General features: G+C 38.5%; 1 protein-coding gene across 1 annotated transcript in view; it reads right to left on the reverse strand.

Annotated features, from left to right (window-relative positions):
• Positions 1-25,257, reverse strand: part of Slc25a36 (solute carrier family 25 member 36) — a 31,656-nt gene extending 6,399 nt beyond the window's left edge. Inside the window, exons 1-5 of the mRNA XM_036192244.1 lie at positions 25,014-25,257; positions 14,739-14,903; positions 11,493-11,570; positions 8,391-8,491; positions 722-788 (exon numbers count right to left, since the gene is read on the reverse strand). Coding sequence (XP_036048137.1) covers positions 722-788; positions 8,391-8,491; positions 11,493-11,570; positions 14,739-14,903; positions 25,014-25,054 — 452 coding nt within the window. The 5' untranslated portion in view covers positions 25,055-25,257. The remainder of the gene's footprint in view (positions 1-721; positions 789-8,390; positions 8,492-11,492; positions 11,571-14,738; positions 14,904-25,013) is intronic.
• Between the last annotated feature and the right edge of the window lie 517 nt (positions 25,258-25,774).

Here is a 25,774-nt window from a genome sequence, read left to right on the forward strand (position 1 = left end):
ACACTGTTAGAAGAAGGGGTGGAAAGAATGTAAGAGCCAGAGGAGAGAGAAAGGTGTGGAACACCGATTTCTAGTCATGATATGACTGTGGTGTGGCAGTTGTGAATGACCTGCACAGGATCTCCACAAGACTCTTGGGGGATAGGAAGGGGGTTCACGGGATGCTACTATTCTCTGAAGATTTAGATGCAGATGAAGGTTGATGGGGAGAGAATTTCTTCAGTGGTGTAGCTATTTTAAGGGGCCTACCCTCTTGCAAATAAACTCTTACTCAGGGCTCCTGTAAATAATCCTAAAGAAATTCACAGTTGCATACACACAAAAGACAAAAGCAGAGATGGGGCTAGTTGAGACGGGGATCATGAAAATGGGGCAGGAGAGTAATGGGGGTGAATACGATAGATATACATCATGTGTATGTGTGGAAATGTCATAATGCCATCCCATTTTTATGTATAAATAGGATAAAATGAGTTAAGGCAACCTAGCCGTGAGGCATCACTGATACAAATTGATATAAAAAAAAAATCAGTTAAATCTGTGTTAGCCGATTTCATTTTCAAGAATAAATATATACCTTCAGCTGGGTATGGGGACTCACATGTAAGTACAAGAAATTGGGAGGCTGAGGCAAGAAGGGCGCAGCCCCTGCTCCTCCTGGGCTACACTAAGACCCTGTCTCCGAACCAAACCAAACTAACCAACCAAATAAAAAACGTACCTTGCATCAAGCTGTAGCCGAGTCTTTATAAGCCAAATGGGGTTTGTTGCAGTGATTGCAGTAAAACCTAAACAAATATATTTAAAATAAATGTCAGTAGAAAGGAACAACACTGTTCACACTAAGGATCTTTACATTTTACATACATTACAGTAATGACAATGTCTACAAACGTTTAAACTATTAACTGAAGCAAGCTTTACACTTTGAACACCTGTTCATCTACCTAACTTCTCAATTCTGCCCTTCCTAGAAGAGTCTTTCAGGAATAGTCTTATCTCACCTTGTGTTACCCTAACTTACATGAAAACAGGGTGCTCTCCACCCTGTAAACCGAGTTCACAAATAGAAATTTTGTGTATTCAAGAGCTAAAAAGCATGCATTCTAAAATAGCCGCCTGGGGGCGAGTCACATCACCTGCCACACTACATTCAAATGGAATCCTACACAAATGGCACTACTTGCTAATACTTAGGTCTGTGGGCCAGAAAAGATTTGTTTGGCCCAGTTTTTTTTTTTTTTTTTTTTAATAAGTATTAGCACAGAGGTAAGGTTTCTGCTAGGGTTAATAGGTGGGATCTACTTGTCATCCAGTTAAACAAATAAAAACTCTAAAGTCCAAAAAGTTACAAACTGGAATTTTCCTCTCACTTTTACAGACAGTGAAGAAAGTCAGTAGGGTAGAAGGCAGCCCTCCTTTCCTGTCATTCAAGTCTACCTCGTAACTACTACCGCAGAGCAGCAGTCCCCACGGTGTCAGAGTCAGACAGTAAATTAGGGTCTCTGGAGCAGTATGTTTCTGGGACCATACATTATTTTTTACTTGGTGTCTTCCTACTTTTAAAAAAACAACATAGAAAGTGCAATCTTAATGACAGGAATTTATAAAGATGTTTCATCTACACAAAACAGGGATGGTATTTATTTTCCTTTTACATTTAGGATCAGTAAATAAATATAAATTTCACAAAAAGACATTTACTCAACTGGACACTAACACAGAAATAAAGGACTTAGTTATTTTGATACTTCCCACCACATATTATCAAGTCAAGCAGGCTGTGTTTAGAGATACACTATGCTCATCACACTTACTATGGACACAAGTGCTGTGACGAATTTAATACTACTTTAAAAGCTTTAGACTCAATCATAAACTTTCCTTGGCTTCTGGAGATGCTATATAAGTGAAATAATTTTACCGAACTGTTTACAAAGCCAAATTTGGTTCCACAGTGCTCTTTCCCTTCTGTAATATAAGATCATTAACTTACTCACATTTTACTTTATGCTCTAACACTGTAGAGATAGCCACCTGACACACAGAGGGTGCCCCAATTAAACCTACTTAGCACGAAAAATGAAATATGGTTTATTAACTTTTTAATAATTTTGTGACTAGTACATGGTTTGCTTTTCTTAAGTGCTTTTAATACCACATACATAAAGAGGAATGAGGCCAATCACTATGGCAGCATTAGGTGGTAATAACATAATAAATGTGGATCAGATTGCCAAGGAACATCTTATTTATTTTAAAGACTTTTTTAAAAAAAGATTTATTTTATTTATTATATATACAGTGTTCTGTCTGCATATACACCTGCAGGTCAGAAGAGGGCACCAGATCTCATTATGGATGGTTGTGAGCCACCATGTGGTTGCTGGGAATTGAACTCATGACCTCTAGAGGAGCAACCAGTGCTCTTAACCTCTGAGCCATCTCTCCAGCCCCTGGAACATCTTTTAAATAAGGGGTTCTTCTCATGAATATATTCTTGGTGAAAGAAAAACATGACTATCAGACTAGTTGAAATGTTTGCCTCACATGCTTAATCTGAGAATGAACTTACACTGTTATTTTCTTCCTTTGAACCCCATTTTTCTAAATGAGAAAGTTAAGCTCAACATATTAAAATTATGTATTATCAGACATCAATACAAGTAAAACACCAACTAAGTGACTCTTTGTTGCTGGGGCCTGAATCAGGGTCTCACAGCTGCTAGCCAAGTGATCCAACTACAAAGCCACATCCCTAAGCCCATTCTTCCTAGTTAAACAAGAATCTATCTCCTAAGCATTTATAGTAGCTATGTGTCCACAGCAAGAGTAAGAATTTCTAAGTGAAAGTTTCTAAGTGAAAAGATGGGGAGTAGCATAAATCCACAATTATTCATTATTCACAACAATTTTAATTATTTCTAGAAAAAAACCCTGACTTCTTATAAAACTTAAGAGGCATAAAGTAGAAATCCTTCTCTTAAGCTAAAAATAAAGCTATCCAATTAAAAATTTTCATTTAACTTTTTCTTGAAAAGATTACCACCAATTTAAAGTTTGAAATAAAACTTTTAATTCAAGTTTCTGCCCTTAATCTCTTTCCAAGTCACAAAATCCCTCACTTTAAGATAGGAACAATACATATAAAAATATTTTAAAATATTACTCAGAATACAAAACTTTTAAGACTCCAATGGTAACTTTAAAAGTCTCTGTTAATAAACTACGCCAGAAAGCAAACAATTGGTATTTTTCACTTAACTAAAATGCATTTCCAGATACAATCTGTAAGAGGCCAAATAAAGATTCAGGTCAGTGAGAGAATGTTAGCGTGTACTTGGTATTTCTGGAAGCTATGCTCACTGTGGTTGTTCTGGCTTACCTCTTCTAGTAATGGGCACCAATTTTCAGGATAGACAACCAGCCAATCAACAAATTACTACTGGCTTGGATAAAGAAGCTAGGCATTAGCTACAGGTTTTTAAGCTATTGGTCCTTTAAAAAAAAATGCTGACTGGTTCTTGAGTTTCACAGTATTACTTTCTCTTAACCAAAAAATAGTTTAAGTAGCAAATAGACATTATTAGACTAATTAAATCTGGAAAAATATAACCTATCAACCCAAGAAATGAAACAAATGGAATAAAACAAAATTTTACCATTAGCAAAATTATGCGGGAAGGCAGTTTGTGGTTAGCCACAACTAAACATGTCATCTTCCTACATTTACAACAAGCACACACAGCTATTGGGCAAGGTGATCCTGAAGTTTAGAAATTGCCTATCACTTTTTATTTTTCATTTTAGTTTTGTTACATTTTGATAAAAGGCTAATGTATTCAGAACACCCAGTAAAACATTAAAATCTACTGAAGAGTACAGTGAAGAATCCACTTATTATAATCTGCATTGTTCCAGAATCAGCTAAAGCAAAGTGCCAATACAGGCATTTAGTTAGTAGTGTCAGTGTTTTATCAGAAAACTTTAAAACTCCACTTGATAATACGTCAATTAAAAACATAAACAAATCCCACCTACAGATACTTGCTGAAAATGTTTAAGTGAGTGATACCTGCAGTATTTCATTTCAGTACATTTCAATTAAATTCTGAAAATACAAAACATATACAAACCTAAGAGAAAAGCATCAACTATTTTAAAATGTAAAATTACACTAAAACAGTTAAGACCTCACTCACTATAGCCTGCACTTCTCAGAAGCAGAGACACCAGTCTTTTCAACAAAGGGCAGTAATCAAGTCATTCAAATACCAATAGACTGGAGTGGAAAGCACCTTATTAGAATTGTAAAGGTTAGCTAAGCAAAGACAAGACAACCATTACTGTGTAACAGCTGTAGGACAGCATATTACCAACTGTAGCTCTCTCTAATATATTAATATATACTGTTGTCATTCTGTGGAGGTCAAGACCATTATGGCCAAGCTGAAGACCCCATGCTTCCTTCTAGAAGGATAACAAAGGGACCAGAGTTACATCTTTATGAAATACTCAACAATGCACACAAATCCATGTCCCACCTTCTACTACTCCACAGCTATTATAAAATCCCAGGGTGTGTTTCTTATACTAGAGGCTGCAAGGGATGCTCAGATCAGTACTCACGAGGTTTAAGTTAGTCCATATTTCTACAGGAAGTGACCTGCGGATGGGGAGCATGAGATGACACGATCTCACTCTTTTCTCGGGAGAAATGTACAGTAAATGCCTAAAATAGACACAGGCTTTTCTGTATCATAACAACAAGCAGTGACCTCATCAGATACATGTGTACAAACTGAATCCCACTGGAAGGATTTAAGAAATAGTGACTGTGAGATCTTTTTTTTTTTTTTGAAAATTTTCAAGTTAGAAGAATATCAGAATGGGCCTTGTGTTTCATTATGAAAGAGTACAGAGTACTGACAATCCCACCATCTTCAGCAGATTCCGAGTCTAAATACTTACCTAAAAAGACGATCAATTTTGTCTTAAAGAAAAATGCTAACCTTGTCAAAGGAGAGTCTAACAAAAGTTTAGAAGGGATTCTATGTTCCATTTCCTGCCACTGTTATCTACCATGAAAAGAGTTGCCAACATTTTTAACTGTTCTTTAATAATCAGATTATCTAGCAATTTAAAAACCAACCAAACAGAAGTAAGAGCCCCAACAGAATATTAAAGTCTGGAACTTTGTGTAACTAATAAAGAACACAGTGCTAACAATAGTACCTGTCACCTTTTGACTCTAGCAGTAATACTGCACATCCATAGTTATGGAATAGTTTGGATTATTTTGTATTAATTCTTGTGTTCTACAAAACAGAAAACAGGAAAAATGTTCACAAATAAGCATACAAAGCAGCTGTCCAACCATGCATTTGGCTGAATACTGTAAGGAAAACTTTATATTTAAGGAGTGAAAAAAACATCTAACCTTACATTTAAATAATGAAATTAAAATAACAGGAAAAAAATACCTTGAAAAAATGTGTTCTTAAAAACAAAAAAACCAAAAATAATGATGTATTCTGTAAGCATATACTACTCACTAGATATATTGACAACACTAAATGATTATATTTATTGACACATTAGAAATTTCACACTAACCTATATGAATACACATAAAAACAGAATTCATTTCCTTTATACTTATGTCACATATAAAAATATGTGTTTGCCAAATTAAAAATTGAGAATTACTGTAAAGAAAGAAGAAACAATATATTTTGGCACACTAACAGGTGTCATGGTGTACTCAGAAGGCTACTCAAGATTATTTCAATAAAACAGATAACCTCAATAGCAATAGTAAACAGTGTCAAGTCATGTGTAAGTGGGAAAGGGGTAGTTAAAACACAAAAGCAATCAGGATTACTTGGATTAAATATCTTTGTAACTGGAAAATGTTTAGTAAATGAAAATATTAAGTACTTTTTAGGTGTGGCCACTTATAACACTGTAAAAAATGACTCTAACTGCACTTTAATGTTTAAATTATATGTTTTAGTCAATTTGGATAACATGTAAAATGAAACTGAAGATGTGTGCTGACTGGTGTGGCAAAATCCCCAAGCATTATGGCTAACTGCCTCTTTTAATGCATTTTTTGCTACTAAGGTGACAAGGTTAGCATTTTTTTGTTAACAGTCAGATAAAATCTTTTTCACATGACTTATCTTTAAGTACTTTGTACCTCTTCAATCATTCTTTGATGTCCAAAAATATGACCTTGAAGAAAACCCAGAGCAATCTGGTGCAGGTAAGAATAAAGGGGGCAAAAAGCTACCTTAATCAATCTGTACTGGACCATTCTGTTTCACCAGCCATGCAGCTACACATAAAAACCTGCAAAGCTAGATGCCAGTGCTAACAAACAGTGCAAGGAAATGCTGAAGGCATAATTTTCAGGACAATGTAACTGCAAACAAATGAAAAAATATTTTCAAATTACACAGTAAGTGCACAGTATAATGTCTGACTAGGCATGCTTATCAATTTACCAAAATTGAAGGAATTCAAGTTGGAAAACAGTATTAATGAAGATATTATACATTTGAGAAAAGAATTTTTAATAAGTTTTACTGAATTACTTTGCAATGTGCTACAAAAAATAATAATAAATTTGGGTGCGATATCCTAATAAGATGTTCCAGTAAGAATTAAGATACTTTGAACCTCTAAATGTGCAATACTGAATCCATAATAAACACTGTCAACTTTAAAATGACTGCTTATCTAGTTTCTTTTTCTTTTTCTGGGGTGTATGTGTTTGAGACAGGGTTTCTCTGTATCTTTGGCTGTTCTGGAACTCACTGTTGACCAGACTGGCCTCGAACTCAGAGATTTGCTGTCTTTGTTTCCCAAATGCTGGGATTAAAGGTGTGAGCCACCACCGCCTAGCTTATCTAGTTTCTTGATTTCAATTTTTTAAAGTAATATTAACATTTGTTTTTAATTTTCTGGAGTTAGAGACAAATAATCCCCCAACACAAATGCTGATAATCTAGAAATATATGATTATTAACCTAATGTAATGTTTACTGGGTTTATAACTAATTGGTCCAATTTTCACCTATACCCAATCAAATCTGTGAAAGGAAAACATCCATAACCAGCATCTACAAATTGTACAATTAAAAAATTCTAGTTTGTTACTAGGTAAATACTATTACACTTAAGAACTAATTCTCAAAACTCAAATCTATCCAGATCAATCCAGTAATTCCATGGATAAGGTCCCCCAAACTCCCAGGAATCAAGATCTCCAGACTGGAAAATCAGAGTATATACTATCTTGACTTTAAACACTGTCCCTTCCAGCTTCAAAATGTCAATCAGTCATCAATTGCAAATATAAAAAGTCTTGAAAACAATTTGTAAGTTATATGCTAGATTTATTATATAGCAAAGGCTATCAATCTTTCACAAATCACAAAGTATTTCAAACTTACACTTAGTTAAATATGTGGTTCAAATTAAACTATTCTAAATAGAAAATGATCAGCAGCTTAAGGCACTTATCAAGCACACAATGGGACATTAATTTATTAATCAACAGCTGATACAAGCAGCCTTAGTTTTCTTTATAAAGTTACAGAACAATTTGGAACTAGGTAGATTAAATAATTCTCGGAAAATTTGAAGAATTTTCTATTAAGAACTAAAATTCAAGGCTTCGTTTAACATGCATGGCAGCAAAAGATTCCAGAACCAGAATGACAAACCATCTCTACACTTAGCCTTAGAAGGTAGTGCAAAGACCTGTGAGGGCTGTTCTGATTCAGAATCATTCTCACCATGACATTAAGTTCCTGGAAACACTTCTACTCAAGAATGTACACATAAGCCAGTGTCTAAAGTTCAGGTCTAGTATGTAGTCTAGATTATGAGGAATGATAAACATATTCTGAAGCATAAACAAATTATAGCAACTGGGTCATAATAAACACCACAAAAAACTGTAGCATCTAAGCACAGGACACAATGAATACTTTACCAAGTACTGGCGGCACATTTCAGACAGAAGCCTTTTAAAACATGCAGCAGGAAGGCACTAATGGAAACTGAGGAGAGCAAGAGGTAGCTCTGATTCCAGTGGGATTATGGCTGGACTCTTAAAGCATGAATGCATTTAATATTAGGCACTACACAACAAAGTATATATACTAACTTAGTTTGCCACTTAAACCCTTAATTACAAAGATATAACTGGTAAGATTTTATGTATAGCAAATGTTTTATTCAAATGAACAAAAAATCATCATCTTTGTAGATTTTAATTATTAAAGAGCACACTAACCACCTTAATTTGATATAAAGTCATCATAAAATATTAACATCTCCAGGTTTCAGAAGAGTTTTTTACTATTAAATATTCATACCTGCCATTGCAGCTGAAATCATGTGTACTTGGGTAGAATCAGGATCAAAAACATCATTCAACTTTTCCTTGCAGTTTGAATAGGCAGCAAAGTATATTGCTCTAAAAATAAAATAATTATAAAGCATTAATCTTCCTAATTTTAGAATGGAGAAATCTAATAAAGTCTGAGTCATATTCAATGTAACATCAGATTTACCCATCTTCTCCACAAAGCATGTTTCATACATTAGAAAACCCAACTCCAATGTATAGTTCCTAGCAACCATTCTCCCAGCTCCCAAGCTGTACTCAATACTGACAACGTGCAGAGCACCCGATAACTAGAGACTCTATGCACCAGTGAGGCTGTGGTGTCTGCACTGTGCCAGTGTACTTAACCTGAGCTGGGTGGATAGAATTTTAGAGGTCTGACAGTTTTGAGATTCTGTGGTATAGTCTACACTATAAACATACAAAGAAAAGGTTCATATATTCTACTTTTTTTAACGCTGGAGTTTTTTTTTTTTTTTCCGAGACAGGGCTTCTTTGTGTAGCTTTGTGCCTTTCCTGGAACTCACTCGTAGACCAGGCTGGCCTCAAACTCTCAAAGATCCACCTTCCTCTGCCTCCCAAGTGCTGGGATTAAAGGCGTGCACCACCACCACCCGGCAAGCCCACAGTATTCTTAAGACAAAATTAATTTTGACAAGTGTAATCAGGCCCATCAGGTCAGGTTGTTTTGCAATGTATGTAAATACTCCATTAAATCTGGAGTTCTTTTAGCCTTTGAAGTACTGAATTATTGGCTTCCTGAATTAAATATTGCGTTATTTCTCAACAATGAGGATTTACATATCAGTAACAAAATAGACTAATAACTGGTAATGGAGACAGTTTCATTATTCTGTCTTTTCCTCCTGATTGTAGGAGTATTCTGCCTGCATGTAAGTGTACCAGGTGCATACAGAGCCCATGGAGACCACAAGAGGGTGTCAGATCCTCTGGACTGGAGTTATAGATGATTGTGAGCCTCCATGAGAGTACTGGGAACTAAATTCAGGTCCTCTGCAAGAGCAGTAAATGCTCTTAACCACAAAACCATCATCTCTCCAGCTTTCACTAGTGTGTGTGTGTGTGTGTGTGTGTGTGTGTGTTTTAAGAAAAGTGTTTAAGGAAAAAACAGGCCAGGCATGTGGCTTTCATTTGCAACCTCAGCAGTCAGCAAGCTAAGGCAAGAGGATCCTAAATTCAAGGGCAACCTGAACTACTAAGTGAAAGCCTGTTTCAAAATTTGAAACAAAACATTCTATTTATGAGGAAAACAACAACAAAAACCTTCTGATACACAATTTTAAGACAACAGCAACAACAACAACAACAAAACCCTTAGGATACACAATTCTAAAACATTAGGGAGAATAAACTCATTCCCATGAAGGAATCACAGAAGACATCTTAATGAGAAAATAGGTATGGAATATACATATAGGAAATATAAATTAAAAAAGATCAAATTATAATAGAGGGCGTAATTACACAAAAAATTAAATACATGTCAAATACCAAAAGAAACTTTTTATGTTTAGTACATTTAATAAGTATTAAAAAGATGAACAGTAGTCAGCATTCATAAATATGTGACTTAAGAGCAATGAGTTCACTATATGAAAATAAAAACATGATGTGCCTCTACAGAGGACAAATTAGCAATCTCTACTTTCCAATGCATGTAGCTCCCTTATTTCAGTAGTCATCCTAAAATAATATTATCTTTGTGGTATTGTTGTGTATTACTGTAATCCCAGCATTCCAGATGCAAAAGCAGGACTTTGAGTTTGAGGCCAGCCCTGGCTATATAGTACTACCCTGTCTCAAAGAAACAAAAACAAAGATAATGCTGCTCAGCCTCCCAATTACAGATGTAGGCAGATAAGCTCAGCTCTGAATAATTTCTTAAAATGAAAGATATGAAATCCAGTTAAAAGATGTGAACGAGGCATGTGGTTTAAAGTACAGAACTAGGTGTCCATATACATTCTAAATGTGAACTTTTTTGTATAGCATTCTACCATAGAAGAACCCAGTTGCAGGGGATCTGATTCCTTCTTCTGACTAGGTACACATGGTGTACATACATGCATGCAGGAAGAACATTCATACAGAATAAACATATTTTTAAAATACTTAGTATAGTCAGGTGAACCTCTATAATTCTAGTACTAAGGTGTCTTAGGCAGGCAGTTGGTAAATGAGGCTAGCCAGGGCTACCCAGTAAGACTGTCTCAAAACAAAAGCATGCACTCCCCTCCCCAACCATACACCAAACCCTTTATTTTCTTTAAAGACTTAAAAAAAAAAAATTGTTACCCCAGTTAAATTAAAAAATATAACTTCCAACAATTTATCATAAAGCGTCAGTTTGGCCTTGATCCCTGCACTCTGGGAGGTAGAGGCAGGTGGATCTGTGATTTCAAGGCCAATCTGGTTTATATACCAAGGCCAAGCCAACCAGGGCTACACTGTAAGACTGAGTTTCAAAACAGACTAACAAAAAAAATAAGAACAACCCATACATATCAGTTTATAGTTTTTGCCCTGGGTAAATATCCAGCCCTTCCCGTAATTATAAAATTCCTCTAATTCCTAAGGTCAAAAGAGAATATAAGCATTTTCTCAGAAGTTACCATAATAGAAAATTTAGATTTATTTTGAAAGCAAATCCAATTTAAAGATGCTATTTCAATTTATAGTTTTGAATATAGTATTCTCCCCTCAAATCTCAGATCCATTCATAACAATTTAAAATCAAAACTGTCTACAAATAGTTTTTAACTTAGAACTATTTTATTCTACGTTTCATTTTCCAAATGTGAGCATTAATAGTTTAAAGCAAACATTATCCCTTCTCCCTTACAACATGAAACATTTCCTTAGTACAATGAATCGGTCAGTCCCAGAATCAAGCTTTCCTTTGTAGAATACTTGATTAGCACCAGAAACTCTCAAATACCTTCCCATGAATACTGAAAGTAGCATTTATAAATTTAACTGTATCTACTGATGATTATATCCAGATACCTTGAAATAAAGACTGCCATAATTTTAGCTTTTTTTTTTTTACCTGGAGGGGGCCACTCCCACTAAATTGGGGCCTAATCCTCTAAACAATGAGCGAGGACCCTCTTTTTCCAGGATAATTCTGAAAAGAGAAAAAGAAATTATTAGAAAGAAATACTCTATCACACCCTTCACTAATATCCCCAGAGCAAAGCCAATCATCTCCTGTTTATAATGTATCTTTCTGGTCGATTTTCATTACTCATAAAAACTTAGGGGGTGGGTGGAACAGGAAAAATTACCAAAGAATCAAAGTGATACTAGTGATAATACAACTCTGTACATATTCTTTTCTAAAGTGGCCAGCAAGGTGGCTCAGTGGGTATCAGTGGGTAAAGGCACTTGCTTTTTGGCCTGAGGATCTGATTTGGATCCTTGGAACTCTTCTAATGTTGGAAGGAAAACTGAATCCACACAGCTGGCTTCTGTCTTCTACATGTATACTGTGCCATGTAAGTACCCATATATATACACATGCACACAATTTTAAAAATTATAGTTTTACTGAGTTATGCAGGCTCATGCTTGTAATTCCAACACTAGGAGGGAGGCTGAGACAAGAGATCATCTTAAGTGTGAGTGAGTTTCAAGTCAGACTGGGCTCCGTGAGACCCTGTCTCAAAATAATAGAAAAGACGAAGAAATAAGACAGATTACGACACTGACTTGCTTTCTCTCTCTTTTTCATTTTATCATCAAATTCAATTCCACAAGCAGAAATGCAGCTTCTTCCTGCTCTCACAGTTCTGTCTGGTGCTGGGGATCTGACTCAGCCTCATACACAGCCCAATTCTTGAAGTCTACACAATCCTAGAAACTACCTCAAGTTCTGAAGTATGATACCAATCAACAGTTCCAGTGAGATGCTATGGCAATTCTATCACCCTAACACTCATGGGTTACTATAATGCTTGGTTTCCCTCCAATCAGTTAACACTCATTGTAATGAGAACTTAGTGTATAAAGACTTTTTGGGGGTTGGGGACTTAGCTCAGTGGTAGAACGCTCCCCTAGCAAGCGCAAGGCCCTGGGTTCAATACTCAGCTCCAAAAAAAAAAAAAAAAAAAAAAAAATTTTGACTAGATAAATAGAAAAGATAGAGCCCTGCACACTGAAAACTTTGAATAGTTGTGAAAAAAAAAAAAAAAGCGTGTTAAGGCAAATAGTTTAATAGGTCACAAAAAGCAAATATTGTACAAGATATTTATCCCCAGAAGAAAAAGGGACAGAGTCTAACACATAAAAGGCTTTCTGAGATTAAGTAGTTCAATGAAGTTGCAGAGGTGAGAAGGGACAGGGTATTTTAATTTAGAAGCCAGATGTGATGCCTATAATCCACATTCGGGAGGTTGAGGCAGGCCAGTCTGATCAGAACTGACTTGGAACAAAAAATAAAAATAAAGCAAAGGACACTTTAGAGTTTAGAAAGAGGTATATCAAGTGCTCCTCCGAGTGTACCCACATACTTAAGAAAGATCTTTTAAATGGCAGAGGAGTGTAATAGTTAATTAAAGGTATGAGCTGAAAGCAAGACTTTTCTCTACCAAGTCCAAGGTGGAGAATAACTGTATGAAAAAATTAACTTTACCCACCTTAGTTTTAGGATAAGAAAACAAAACAGTATTCAGTTATTGGGTACTTTAGTGACTGAGTAAATTAATTTATAAAGAGATTAAAGGAGGGCATGAAAAACTTGAGGAAATGGTGGTAGTGGTACATGCCTTTAATCCCATTACCACCAGAGAGGCAAAAGCAGGTGAACCATTGTGAGTCCAAGGCCAGTTGGGTCTATGTCCAAGGCCAGTTGGGTATATATAGAGTTCAAGGTCAGCCAGTGTTACATAATGAAGCTTTGTCTCAAACAAACACTCAAGAAATCTAAATTAAAAAAAAAAAATTGAAAGTTCTTATGATGAAGGAAAAACAAAATTACTGAAAACCAGAACAAAATATATCTCAGGGGTATAAGGGAGAATTTTAAGACATGATCAATGGTAATGTCAGAATTACGTCAGGATTCATTTCCTAGGGCTGGAGAGATGTCTCAGTGGTTATTAGCACTGGCTACTCTCCCAGAGATCCTGGAGATCCTGAGTTCAAATTCCAGCACCCACATGGCAGCTACAACTATCTATAACTGTAGTCCCATGGGATCTGATGTCCTCTTCTAGTATGCATATATGTAGACAAAATACCCATATACATAAAATATATAAATAATATTTTAAAAAAGGAGACATTTCCCACATCAATCAGTACTTTTCTGTAATTATGACATTTTAATTCAAAATTGCTGACAGTTTTATCCTACCTTTCATGTACTTAGGTAACCAAGTTGAAATGGGTGTGATGCAATCTTTTAGTAGCAAATGTAAATACACTGGATGAGTTCATTTGCTACTACAAAATAAATACTACTGAACTAAGTTCAAACAGATTTAAGTCAAGTGAGCTGATAAGACAGACACACAGGCACTGAACTCTAATACAAATATAAAAGACATAGAAACTGATCTGAGTTTTGTTTTTTGAGACAGGAGTTTTCTATGTAGCTCTGGCTGTCCTGGAACTCGCTCTGTAGACCAGGCTGGCCTCAAACTCACAGATGCGTATGCCTCTGCCTCCCAAGTGCTGGGATTAAAGGTGTGTGCCACCATGGCTAGTCTTGAAAGCAACTTAATTAAGTCTAGTAATAGAAATATGCCAATCTTTTTCTAATCATCAGAAAATGTCAACACAGATTTTTAAAACTGTTTCAAGCTGAAGTTTTTTAGGTTGTATGTTATATATTTTGTAAAAGAAAACAGACTATAAGCAACTAGATGCAGGTACTTGTGCACATGTGTGAACATTAAACACAATAGTAGCACCAATACTACCTTCATTTCAAAACTAAACTGAAAAATCATCTGGATATGGTGGCACAGAGGTGTTCTGGATACTGAATTCCAGACCAGTCAGGGCTACACAGTGAGACCTTGCCTGAAAACAAAGGAACTAAAATCAATTCAAAACAAAATCCCTATAATAACTTTAGAAAAGAAACCCACTGGATAAAATAAGAAAAAATATTCTCAATATATACAATCTTTATAACTGTTCTACCCCATTATGGCCTATGGCCTGATTCATACTAACTTCTGTCATTAACTTTTCTAAAGAACCTTGTCAGATGTGAAGGAAAAACTAAGCGTGTGGGATCGATCACTAAGATAAGCAGTGGCCACATCCGCGACTGCTTTGCCCTCACTTTAGACAATGCAGGGGTCCAGGGGACACGACTCGGTTGACACTGGCCCCAGCCATGGTGTGCAGCTGAACTTCAGAGATGTAGAGTGTCACAGAGGAGGACTGCAAGCGCGTTTTGACAACTTCCAGTGGACATGTCAGAATAGCTCCCACTGTACCACCACATCTACAAAAAACCAACAAGACCAGAATTTAGGTATCTCAGCCAATGAGAATATTATATTCTTACCTGGTGCTCTAACCCAAAGGTGTTTTGCAACCTTACTAAAATTTAAAAATCTGAAGACTAATTTTTGTAAAGTTTCACTTACTTGATTACAAATGAACACTTTCAGTCACTACAAAGAACTGAGGGGGCTATGGAAAGCACCCAGCATGTTGTCCCCACACATCAGAATAAACAAACAAACAAACAACAAAGAAAGCTGAGTTTAGTACTTTATACACAATTAGGAAGATTTCCAGTGATGACTGTTACCTAAACGACTGACCAACTGAATTAAAACCCCAAGAGCTGACTAGTGCTCCTTGCCCACGTATCACTTGTAGCTCTGTTGGAGTCTATACCAGTGTTTGAAACACACCCCATCTTTCAAATTTCTAACCCTTTAAGATCCCAAAAATAATTCTGAGCAGTAGGACAGAGATCAACTACTTATGGATAATCACACATATTCGCATTTCTAATTTAAGTACTTCCAACACTCTGAAGGCCTTTACCTACAAACATAGTTTCAGTCACTATCTCTTATGTGCACATGTGCAGAACAGGCAGGATTAGTGAAAAAAATAAACAAAGCCCTTTTAAATAAAGACTGATCATCAGAGTAACAAATAAAAACGTTTAACAAAATGTCTTATTTAAACTGGTTAAGAAAAAAAGAACTTAAGTAATAACCTAAGCAATTATTCTCTTTAAATACAAAAGCAGGGCACAATGGTTCACATCATGGCCATACAGTGAGTGAATGTGCGTAGTCCTAGAACCGGGAGGTAGAGATTAGTAGATTCTGGGAGTTTGCTGGCTACCAGCTTACCAGGAAATGAGCTGAGACAGACAGACAGACAGACAGACAGACAGACAGACAGAGAGAGAGAGAGAGAGAGAGAGAGAGAGAGAGAGAGAGAGAGAGAGATAGATAGATAGATAAAGTAGGAACAGACACGGGCACTACATTCCTTACATTCCTGGGCAGGAGTCTAATTCCCGGATGGGCTGAACAATCTGAGTTCACGTTTAACAAATTGCACTGGATGCAGATACATTATTGCAATCTTTTCCACTGCAGACTTCATGCCCAGAGAGAAGAGAAGATAACACAAAAAGGAGAAAACATCACAATGTCAGACTTCTCAATCCTAAACAAAAACAAACTACTATACAGACAAAGGATACTGATGCGTGGGAATGGCCTACACCGTTTTTCTCTTGGACAGTTGCAGGAACAAAATACCCTCCCCCCACAACACACTTTTTTTTTTGGTCACAAAATGGTAAGAAAGTGACAATCCAGATGGATTATTATATGAGAGCTCAGAAGGACAAAAACCTCTAAAAGGGAGTTAATAAAACTAATATATTTGACCACAGAAAATAGAAGTCAGGTGTGGAGGCTTACATCTACAACTCCAGCACTTGGGAAGCCAAGGGAGGTCAGGAGTTCAAAGTTATCCTTGGCTACAGAAGACCTGTCTCAAAACCAAGCCAAGCAAACAACAAAAGAATCACATACAAGTATGAATACTCACATAGTTAAGAAAAAAAAAATCATATATAAGCATAATTATTAACTCAGCGAGAAAGTGACATTCAAGTAAGAGAAGATAAGCCTAAGAAAACAACTTAGCTTTGCAGATATTTACTCTTACAAGAGGTAAACACTGAGCCAAAAAAAAAAAAAAAAGGTAAGTTCTGACAATTCTACTAAGAATTGTACTATAACCATGGTGAAAAGGTAGACACGAGGGAGGAATGTTACACTAAACTAAATTCTCATCTATCAGAACATCATAGTAATTAAAAAAAAATCAATAAAAAGTCAACTAGAATTACAAGAAAAACCTAGAGTTGGACAGAGATCCACTACTAAGTAAGGGTGAGGTGGCCCGGTGGCTGCTTCTATTATCTTTCAGCAACTGTTTTGTTCTTATCATATGCATCTATTTTCAAAAAAGTGCTTTTTGAGACAGAGTTTCTCTATACAGCCCTGGCTGATCTGCCTCTACCTACCTCCTGAGTGCTCAGCAACATTGTATTTATTTAACTTATGTGAAAGCTATTTTATTTTATTTATTTACTTATTTTGGTTTTTCGAGACAGGGTTTCTCTGTAGCTTTGGAGCCTGTCCTGGACTAGCTCTACAGACCAGGCTGGCCTCCAACTCACAGAGATCCACCTGCCTCTGCCTCTCCAGTGCTGAGATTACAGGCGTGCGCCACCACCGCCTGGCGCTATTTTATTTTTATGGCATCATCAACTTTGTGCACAAGATTAAAGCACTGTGCTATAATGCATTTAGCTTTAGTCTAATGAATATGAGCGCAATGAAACTATATATACAGTATTTAGCTCATTTATGCATCAAAGACGTGAACGGCACAATTATTCTAAACTAAGCAAGTAGTTACTTAATGGAAAGGGCCTGAGAGCTGTGTCGTGACAGACTTTTAGTTTCAGCAATTAGGAGGCAGAATCAAAAGTTCAAGGTAATCCTGAGCTACACAGTGGTTTCAAACAAGTCTAGGCTACATGAAGCCCTATCTTAAAAAAACAAATACTGGGCTGGGGATTTAGCTCAGTGGTAGAGCGCTTGCCTAGCAAGCGCAAGACCCTGGATTCGATCCTTCGCTTAAAAAAAAAACAAAAACTTTTCATAAGGCAATAATTAAACCTTTCAGAAACACCAACTTGCATGACCAATATAATTGTGTTTTTTAAATAGCAAGAAGTCAAGAAACAGGATCACAAGATCAAGGCCTGCCTAGGCTACTCCATTCCAAGATGAACCAGGTCAACTTAGTGAGATCCCATCTCAAGGTAAAAAGAGCATGAGGCTCTTGGTTTACTTTGCAGAATAACAGGAGAATATAGAATCAAGACGAGGAAGTCCTCAAATCAAAACCAGCTGAGAAGCCTATACTCACGCAGGAAGTTCTAGAAGTTAAAAATCATCAGGAAGGTAAAAAGGGATTCAAGGTTTTCTGACACTCAACTATCAGAAAAACACAAGTAAAATTAAAAGACACACCAGCCAAATGTGGTGGTGCACACTTTTAGTCCCAGGACTTGGGAAACAGATGGATCTCTGAGCAGCCTGGTCTACATAACAAATTCCAGGCCGGACTTGGGTACCTAGCAGATTTTGTACCTAGCAAAGGAAACACACAGAAATCACAAAATAAGAAAAATCAATTACTGTCAAATCTCACTGGCTGTGGACCTGCTTCTCAGCACCCCACTCCAAGTGCGTTAAAGCACGCCCCTAGCACTGATTTCCTGCCTTCTACAGGTAGTTTCCTTTGGGCCAATGATGCCGCCATAAGTTAGAGCAACTCTAGTGTGGCAGCCAATTAATCTGCTGATGTGAATATTTTACTATTTACAAGTTACAATTTAAAGTTATTTCTGTAAAACAATTACTCATTTACTCTATCTTTTCTTCACTGGCAATTCCAGGGAGAGAACATCCAAGTTTGAGACCAAGGAGCATTAAAAATTCATTATAGCATCAAAAATCTCTAGATTGTGAATCTTTTTTAACTATAAAATGGCATTATATCTTTGGTATATCCAAAGTAACCTCAATTTTTTTTTTCTTCTTAGTCAAATTACCTGGGCCAATGTGCATTTTAAAAATTTATAAGGAGGGGCTGGAGCAATGGCTTTGAAGTTATGAGCACTGGTGGCTCTTCCAGAGAACAGGAGTTCAGTGCTCAGCATCCACATGGAGGTTCACAACAGTATGGAATACCAGCTCTAGAGGATCCAACGGCCTCCCACGGTACCCAGTGCACACAGTGAACAGACATACAGGCAAGCAAAACTCTATACACATAAAATAATAAATAAATATAGGCAGTTATTGGTGAATGGTACACACCTGTAATTCAGCACTCGAGGCTAAGCCAAGGGGGACCAAGAACTGCAGACCCATGTAACAAAACACTGCCACCCAGAAAGAGGAAGGGAGAAGGAAGGAGGAAGAAAGGAAGGAGAAAAGAAACAGGAAGGAAAAGGAACTAAAGGAGTAAACAACCAAGATCACTCAGAGATAAGACAGTTGTGTGTTCTAGACTATCATGTATTCTATACATCGATCTATAGACTATTCATCATTGTTAAATTCGCAACTTTATAAAGACAATTGAAATTTCTACTTTTATGTTTGTCTGTGCAGTAAGTTTACCCAACTTTGAGGAGTTGCTTCTATTTGCTTATGTACCTAAGAGAAAAATTCAGGCATACCAGTGGTCAACTACGTTAGTACTTTTTACCAACCTCTTGAGAAAGTGGCATGGTTGAGTAAGTCAGGCACAGTATAACCAAGAGACTGTTTAAAAGCACAGAATAGCAAAACCTCTGCAAACAGATCTTGTAGGAAAGCAATCAATGTGCCCACTGAGGGCTTCAGTGTTCTCCCACACAAGTTTACCCCAGGGAAGGAGGACTGAAAGTTGAGAGTGAGGGATGGGGAAGGCAAAGGAGAAGTTTTCACTATACAGCACTGAAGTACCAAGCAGATCCACTTCAACCATGCTAAGACTCATGAGCCTGCCAGGTACACACACAAATACAGTCACACAGTCTCAAACTGATGAACCACTGGAACCAGTTCCGCTGTCTATAAAGAAGTCAAATTGCTAACCAAATTGGGGGGTCAGGGGAGCAGAGGAACCCAAGAACCTTCAAGATTGTGTTGAAGGAAAGGGAGGACACAGAACAGAACTGATTCCAAGACTGTGACTGTCAGACATAGATTGCCTTCAGTTTGAGGTTCTGAGCATGCCTGGGTCAGGACACTTGATGGGCAGGCAAGGACATTCCTAAATGTGCAAAGTATTTCCTAAGTAGGTCCACAAATCTGGGTTGTGTGCACATTTTAAAAGGTGCTTGGGAATTCATCTTTCTTATCTTTACACAAACCTATTTCCTCAGACAAATGCAGTTTAATGAACAGGTTGACACATTTTCCTGTCTCTAAGCAATACACCATTTCATGAGAAACAACACTAAAAAACAGTTCACAAAAATGTTAACTAATCTTAAGGGGGTTTGTATCTTAAAAACACATGCGTCACCTCTAAAATCCTATAAATCTCACTAAGGAAAATTCTTACTCCCAACCTTTCTTTTGTAGCTTAATTTGTTAACCAATACTACAGATTGAGCACTATCTTCAAGTCTTTAGGATTTAAGGCAAGAAACATGCCTTTTCTTCTTTCTTTCTTTTTTTTTTTTTTTGGTTTTTCGAGACAGGGTTTTCCTGGAACTCACTCTGTAGCCCAGGCTGGCCTCAAACTCACAGAGATCCACCTGGCTCTGCCTCCCGGTGCTGGGATTAAAGGCGTGTGCCACCACCGCCCAGCAAAACACACTTTTTCAAAATGGCTAGGGACATTCCCGATACTGTGACAGATTACCACAAAAAAATTAAATAAACTGTTGAAAATAAAGGGGTATTTAAGGTATGTGTGGTGTTTCTGATGTAGGAAAACAATTAAGACTACTGTTTCTTTGAATGCTAGAGGGAAATAAGGACTAATAATACCCGAATCAGAAAAATGCTGGCCAAAAGGTTAGACAAACAGACGTGTGAAAGGGCAACACACAGATCAAATACAGTTGTAAGACCAGACTAAGGACTAAAAAATCCACTATGGGAGCAAAATAAACAAAAGGAATGTGATATTTTAAAAATTAAATTTCCCTCATAAAGTGTAGCTTAAGTCATTTGCTTCCCTTTGCCTCAAATTTCAAAGCTGTCCATTTGTTTTCTTTCCTGTTCCAATCACATTTTTAATTCCCTGTCCTGTAAACACCTAATCAAAATCACTAACGGTCTCCAGTCAAATCAGACCCAATGGCTAAGGGCTCTTAACATAGTTGACATGGCAGTAACACTAGAAAGCTCACCATTTCTTCCTTCCTGCAGGATACTTACTTCACTCGGTTTCAGAACACATTTTCTGCTTCTTCTAGCTTCTTTTAAGACAGGATCTCGTTATATAGAGCAGATTGACCCCAAACTCATGAGATCTGCCTGCCTGTCTCCTGAGTGCTGGGACCAAGGCACACACCACCACACTCATCCGGCTCTTCTACTCTGATGATTCCTCTGGTTCTAATCTTTTACTGGAGATTTGAACTTAAGTCTTCATGCTTGAGCAGCAGGGACTCCCTAGCCTCCCCACCTTCATAAGTATTTTTAAGTGAAACATCACCTCCCTGCTGTGCTACACTAACCCACTATAGGGAAACAGTTTAACAAATGCTGTCAGAGCCTGGAGGTGGAGGTGGTGGCCCAAGCCTGTATCCCAGCACTTGGGAGGCAGAGGCAGGCAGATTTCTGTGAGTTGGAGTCCAGCCTGGTCTCCAAAGCCAGGAAAGGCGCAAAGCTACACAGAGGAAAAAAACAAAAACAAAAAAACCAAAAACAAAACCAACCAAACAAAAAACATCAAAATGCTGTCAGAATAAGCAACTTCCCTTAGTTTTCTAATCCATTGGAATGAAATTCTCACAGGAGAGTATATCTCAATGTTTAAGATTCCCCCCCCCCCCCCCCCCCCAATTCACAGGTTCAAATCCTACCCCCTAAAAGGTGACAGCACTGAGAAGGAGGGCTGGGCTTTGGGGAAGTGACAGATGCTGAGACAGAGCTTTATGTCGTAAAAGAAAGCTGCTAGCTAGTCCCCCTTCTACCATCTGAGGACAGAAGGAGAAGGCAGTCTGAGGAAGTGGGCCCTCACCAGGCAGGCATGCAATTTCCACCACCAACACTTGGATTTTTAAGGCTCTAGACCTGCAGCAAATAAATGTTAACTTTTTAGACCCCACCTGATTTATGGTTGTTACAGAAGCCCAAAGGTCTAAGTAAGACACAGGCTGGGACACAGCTGGGGACCCAGCTCAGGGGTTGAGAGCACTTACTGCTCTTTCAGAGGACCTGAGTTCAGTTCCAGCACCTATGTGGCAGCTCACAGCTGTGTACCTGATGCCCGCTTTTGACTGGCCTGCATGGGTTCCCGCACACATGCCCAAATATGCATACATACAAATATATGCATACTTTTAAGGTTTGTTTTGTATCATGTGTGCCTGTTAGATTCCCTGCAACTGGAGTTTTGAGCCACTGTATGGATGCTGAGAATCAAACATCCTGGGTCTTCTCCAAGAGCAACAAGTGTTCTTCACCACTGAGCCATCTTTCCTGCCACACATAATCCATCACTCTCTCTCTCTTACACACACACACACACACACACACACACACACACACACACACACCAAAACCCCAGAGGAAAAATAGGAGATGGAGGAAATGAGAATAGTGAAAAAATCATAGTATAATTAAAATAACCCTGGTTAAGTAAGTATTCTATTCTGGTCTGACCTTACATGGATCCAGGTGAAATAATTTCACAATAAAACAAAAATCACATTACTCAATAAATGATAATTTAATAAGTAACTTGATAAAATTGTCTTCATACTACTTTATATCTATAAACAGACATACAATATCTGAAGTATAGTGAAAACTAAATCTTACTTAACATTCTCTTTTTTGCAAGCTACCATAGTATGTCTCTGTAACTCAATTAAACCAACAAATGACCTTACAAATTCTGAATATTAACTCCGACAAAAGCATAATGAGATCAAAGGGTGCCTTAAAGAAAGCACGAGTTAAGCACGTGATGTGTCATTCAGAACCAAGGTCCATACCAGTCTGTTTCAAACGTTCCTGTTTAACACAACAGCCTCCAGTAAAAATCTCCTGGGATCCTGATGTGCACACTTGAGAATACACAATTTTAATTATCAGCAAAGGAACTCAAAGGCTCTTGTGTTAAGAAAACTCCTGCCTAAGAATAAGTGCTACTAGGAAAGGTTGAGTGTGATCCAAAGAATACCATGTGAGGAAGCCCAGACAGAAGCTACAGAGACACGCCTCTTCTGTGTAGTAAAACAACTTACGACTTCTAGTATAAAGCTGATCCTATCATGATTAAAAAAAAAAAAAAAGCTAGCACTTACGAAAAACACACTAAATTACTGCCAAAAATAAGCAATGCTGATATATAAATTAGACATTTTCAATTAAGAACATTTCCAACATAACCTGCCTTGCATCTCCACATTTATCACATACAATACCGCCAGAATATGATACAGAACAGACTTTATGTAGAATCATCAAGACTTTTACAATTACCTATGCCTCATTTTACATATTATGGAAATGTTTGACCTTAGAGAACTTTTTTTCACATCTGTATTTTTTCTATATTTTGATCAAAATAACCGTTGCTATCACCTATCACTCTATGTTTCTGTGAAGAGTATATGTTAAATCACTTAGGCAATCACTATTACAAATATGAAATGGAGATGAAATGCTAAGGAAGGGAATTTACAAGCCAAAACACTGTATCTTGTCCCAGTTAACGTTCCACTGTGCACATTCTAGACTTCTTTGGGAAGCAGGGAACAAACTGATATTTTTGCATCCCATAAAAATCCTCCATTCCAGCTCTCAACCAAAAAAACTAAATAGAATGGCCTAAATTCATAAGTATTAATAAACACAACGTGATGATCCTAATACAAACTGGAAAATTAATGCACTCGTGCTAACATTTATTTCATATACAAGTGCACTCTATCTTTAACAAAACTTGCAAAACATGAAACCTGAACACAGAACAACAAATATTAGGAGCCACAGAAGGGCCTGCCTTAGAAGAGACGTCAACTTTGTTTTACAGGTGAAGTGATTAAAACGAGTTTTGTCTACTTTTTACTCAAATTAAATCAGCCTGAACCACATCTATGGTCTTCTAACTTGCAGGTGTTGCCAGAAGATCTAATTACAAGTAGAAATCCAGTAACTTCGGGGCAATACATCTTGACTTTCCCTTACCCCACCCTGCAACACACACAGAATTGAATAACATGTTTTAAAGGCCTGGGGATGGAGCCCTGTGGTGGAGAACTTGCCTAGCATGTGCAAAGTTCAGGTACAGCAGAGATTTAATTAGCCCTTTACTGGCAATAAATATTTCAGAAACATGAAAAGCAAACTGGTTCTCACAAAATTAGAAGTTGTTTTAATGCCAGAGTAGTGGACGGTTCAAAATTGGTAAATAATAAATGTTGGATTAAATGTGTGCATACTAAGGAAAGCATTGTCATTATTAGCAATAGAACTAATTAACTCAAAGCAAACAACCATGAAGAGAATGCGTATGTATTCCTTTGATATTCTTAAAGCGACTGATCCAAAAAAATCAAACCCTTGGGGTTTGAGAATAGTACTTTATTTCTGCTACACAGATTACAAAGTTAATTCACCATAGCTGTTTTTATGACGTTATAATCTTACAGATAAAACGTTGTTCCACTTATCTAAGTAATTGGGAAGGAACATATCGAATGGAGGAACAAAGTTGGCTCGGCAAAACGGCTGTGGCATCAGCACATGAGACTTCTGGCTCCATCCTAATCCTGTACACATATATAGTTAAACATTCATCATGACTTCTCTCAACCCACCCCTTCTCCAAAGCGGCGCGTGCACAGAGGGCTGGTTTTTCTCAAAATAAGTAAAAATAACAAGAGAAAAGACTTCAAAGCCACTACCGCTTTGCACCATCTCCCGCAACCGGGACAAGCTAGGGAAAAGAAAAAAATTCCCAGGGCTGGACATAACCTCCAGGTCCGGGCGGGTGAGAGCACCTCTAACAACGCCTTCCCCGACGGCTGCGACGCCCGCCCGCCAGCAGCAAGCGCGCAGCGGCGGCCGGAAACAAGGTGGCCCGCGAACGTGGGCAACGTGAGGCCCAGGCGCGCGGGGCGAGGCGGCCGAGGCGGCTCCCATTTTGTCGCCAGGCCTCCTAGGTGAGGCCGGGGTCCGTGCGCCTCGGCCGGCCCGCAGCAGACAAGCTAGGCCGCGGCTCACGCCCAACCCCCGCCCAGGCCCGGCGTGGCCTCCGTGGGCCCGCGGGTGGGTCCGCCCGCAGCCTCCACCGCGCGCGCGCCCCACCGACCTACCCCCCGGCGAACAGATGCACCAGCGTGTCCCTCTGGCTCATTCTCTCTCCTGCATGTCCTCCGGGCGCAGAGGCGGGACGCGGACCCAGCAGCCCGCCACAGTCAGAGGCGTGGGCCAAGAGGGGACGCCGGGGGAGCGGGCGGAGCCGCAGCGACGGAAGGCCACCGGCGAACCCTCCCGGCGGCGTTCCTGAGTCAGCGACCTCCGCCAGACTGCGCAGCCCGAGTCCCGAGGAGTCGGACGTCCCTACATAAACAGAAGCTCCTATTGGTCTAGGCCGCGTGACGTCACGAGACCCGCACGCCTCTTTCACGTGATCGCGGGGGGGGGGGAGGGGTGTGGGGGGGCTCCTCAATGAAGGGCCGCGGGGCAGGACGGGAGCGCGTGCACGAGTGTGGTCGGTCCGGTCGACCGGCCCTCGCACCAGATCCGCTAATCCGGGAGGCTGCCCAGCCGTCGCCGCTTAGCGGCGTAGACCGGTGTTTGCCTTGGAAATCGCTGAGTGCTTGGAAAGGCTTGTGCACAGATCCGCGTGTGCAGTCTCACAAACAGCACAGTATGAAACGTGATCATTAAACATTTAGTGTTAAATTGGGATCTGTAGGGCAGTGGCGAGATAAATCACGAAACTTTTTGTCAGGAGAGGGGTGCAAAGGCCTCACTGCGAAACTAACCCTGGTAGGTTTGGGGCTCGCAATGAAGTTCAGCCTGGCCTCCAATTCACAGAGACCAAGCATGCCTTAGCCTCCTAAGTGGTGGG

Source organism: Onychomys torridus, chromosome 7 (genome assembly GCF_903995425.1).
Source record: "Onychomys torridus chromosome 7, mOncTor1.1, whole genome shotgun sequence".
In the NCBI taxonomy this organism is placed as follows: Eukaryota; Metazoa; Chordata; class Mammalia; order Rodentia; family Cricetidae; genus Onychomys; species Onychomys torridus.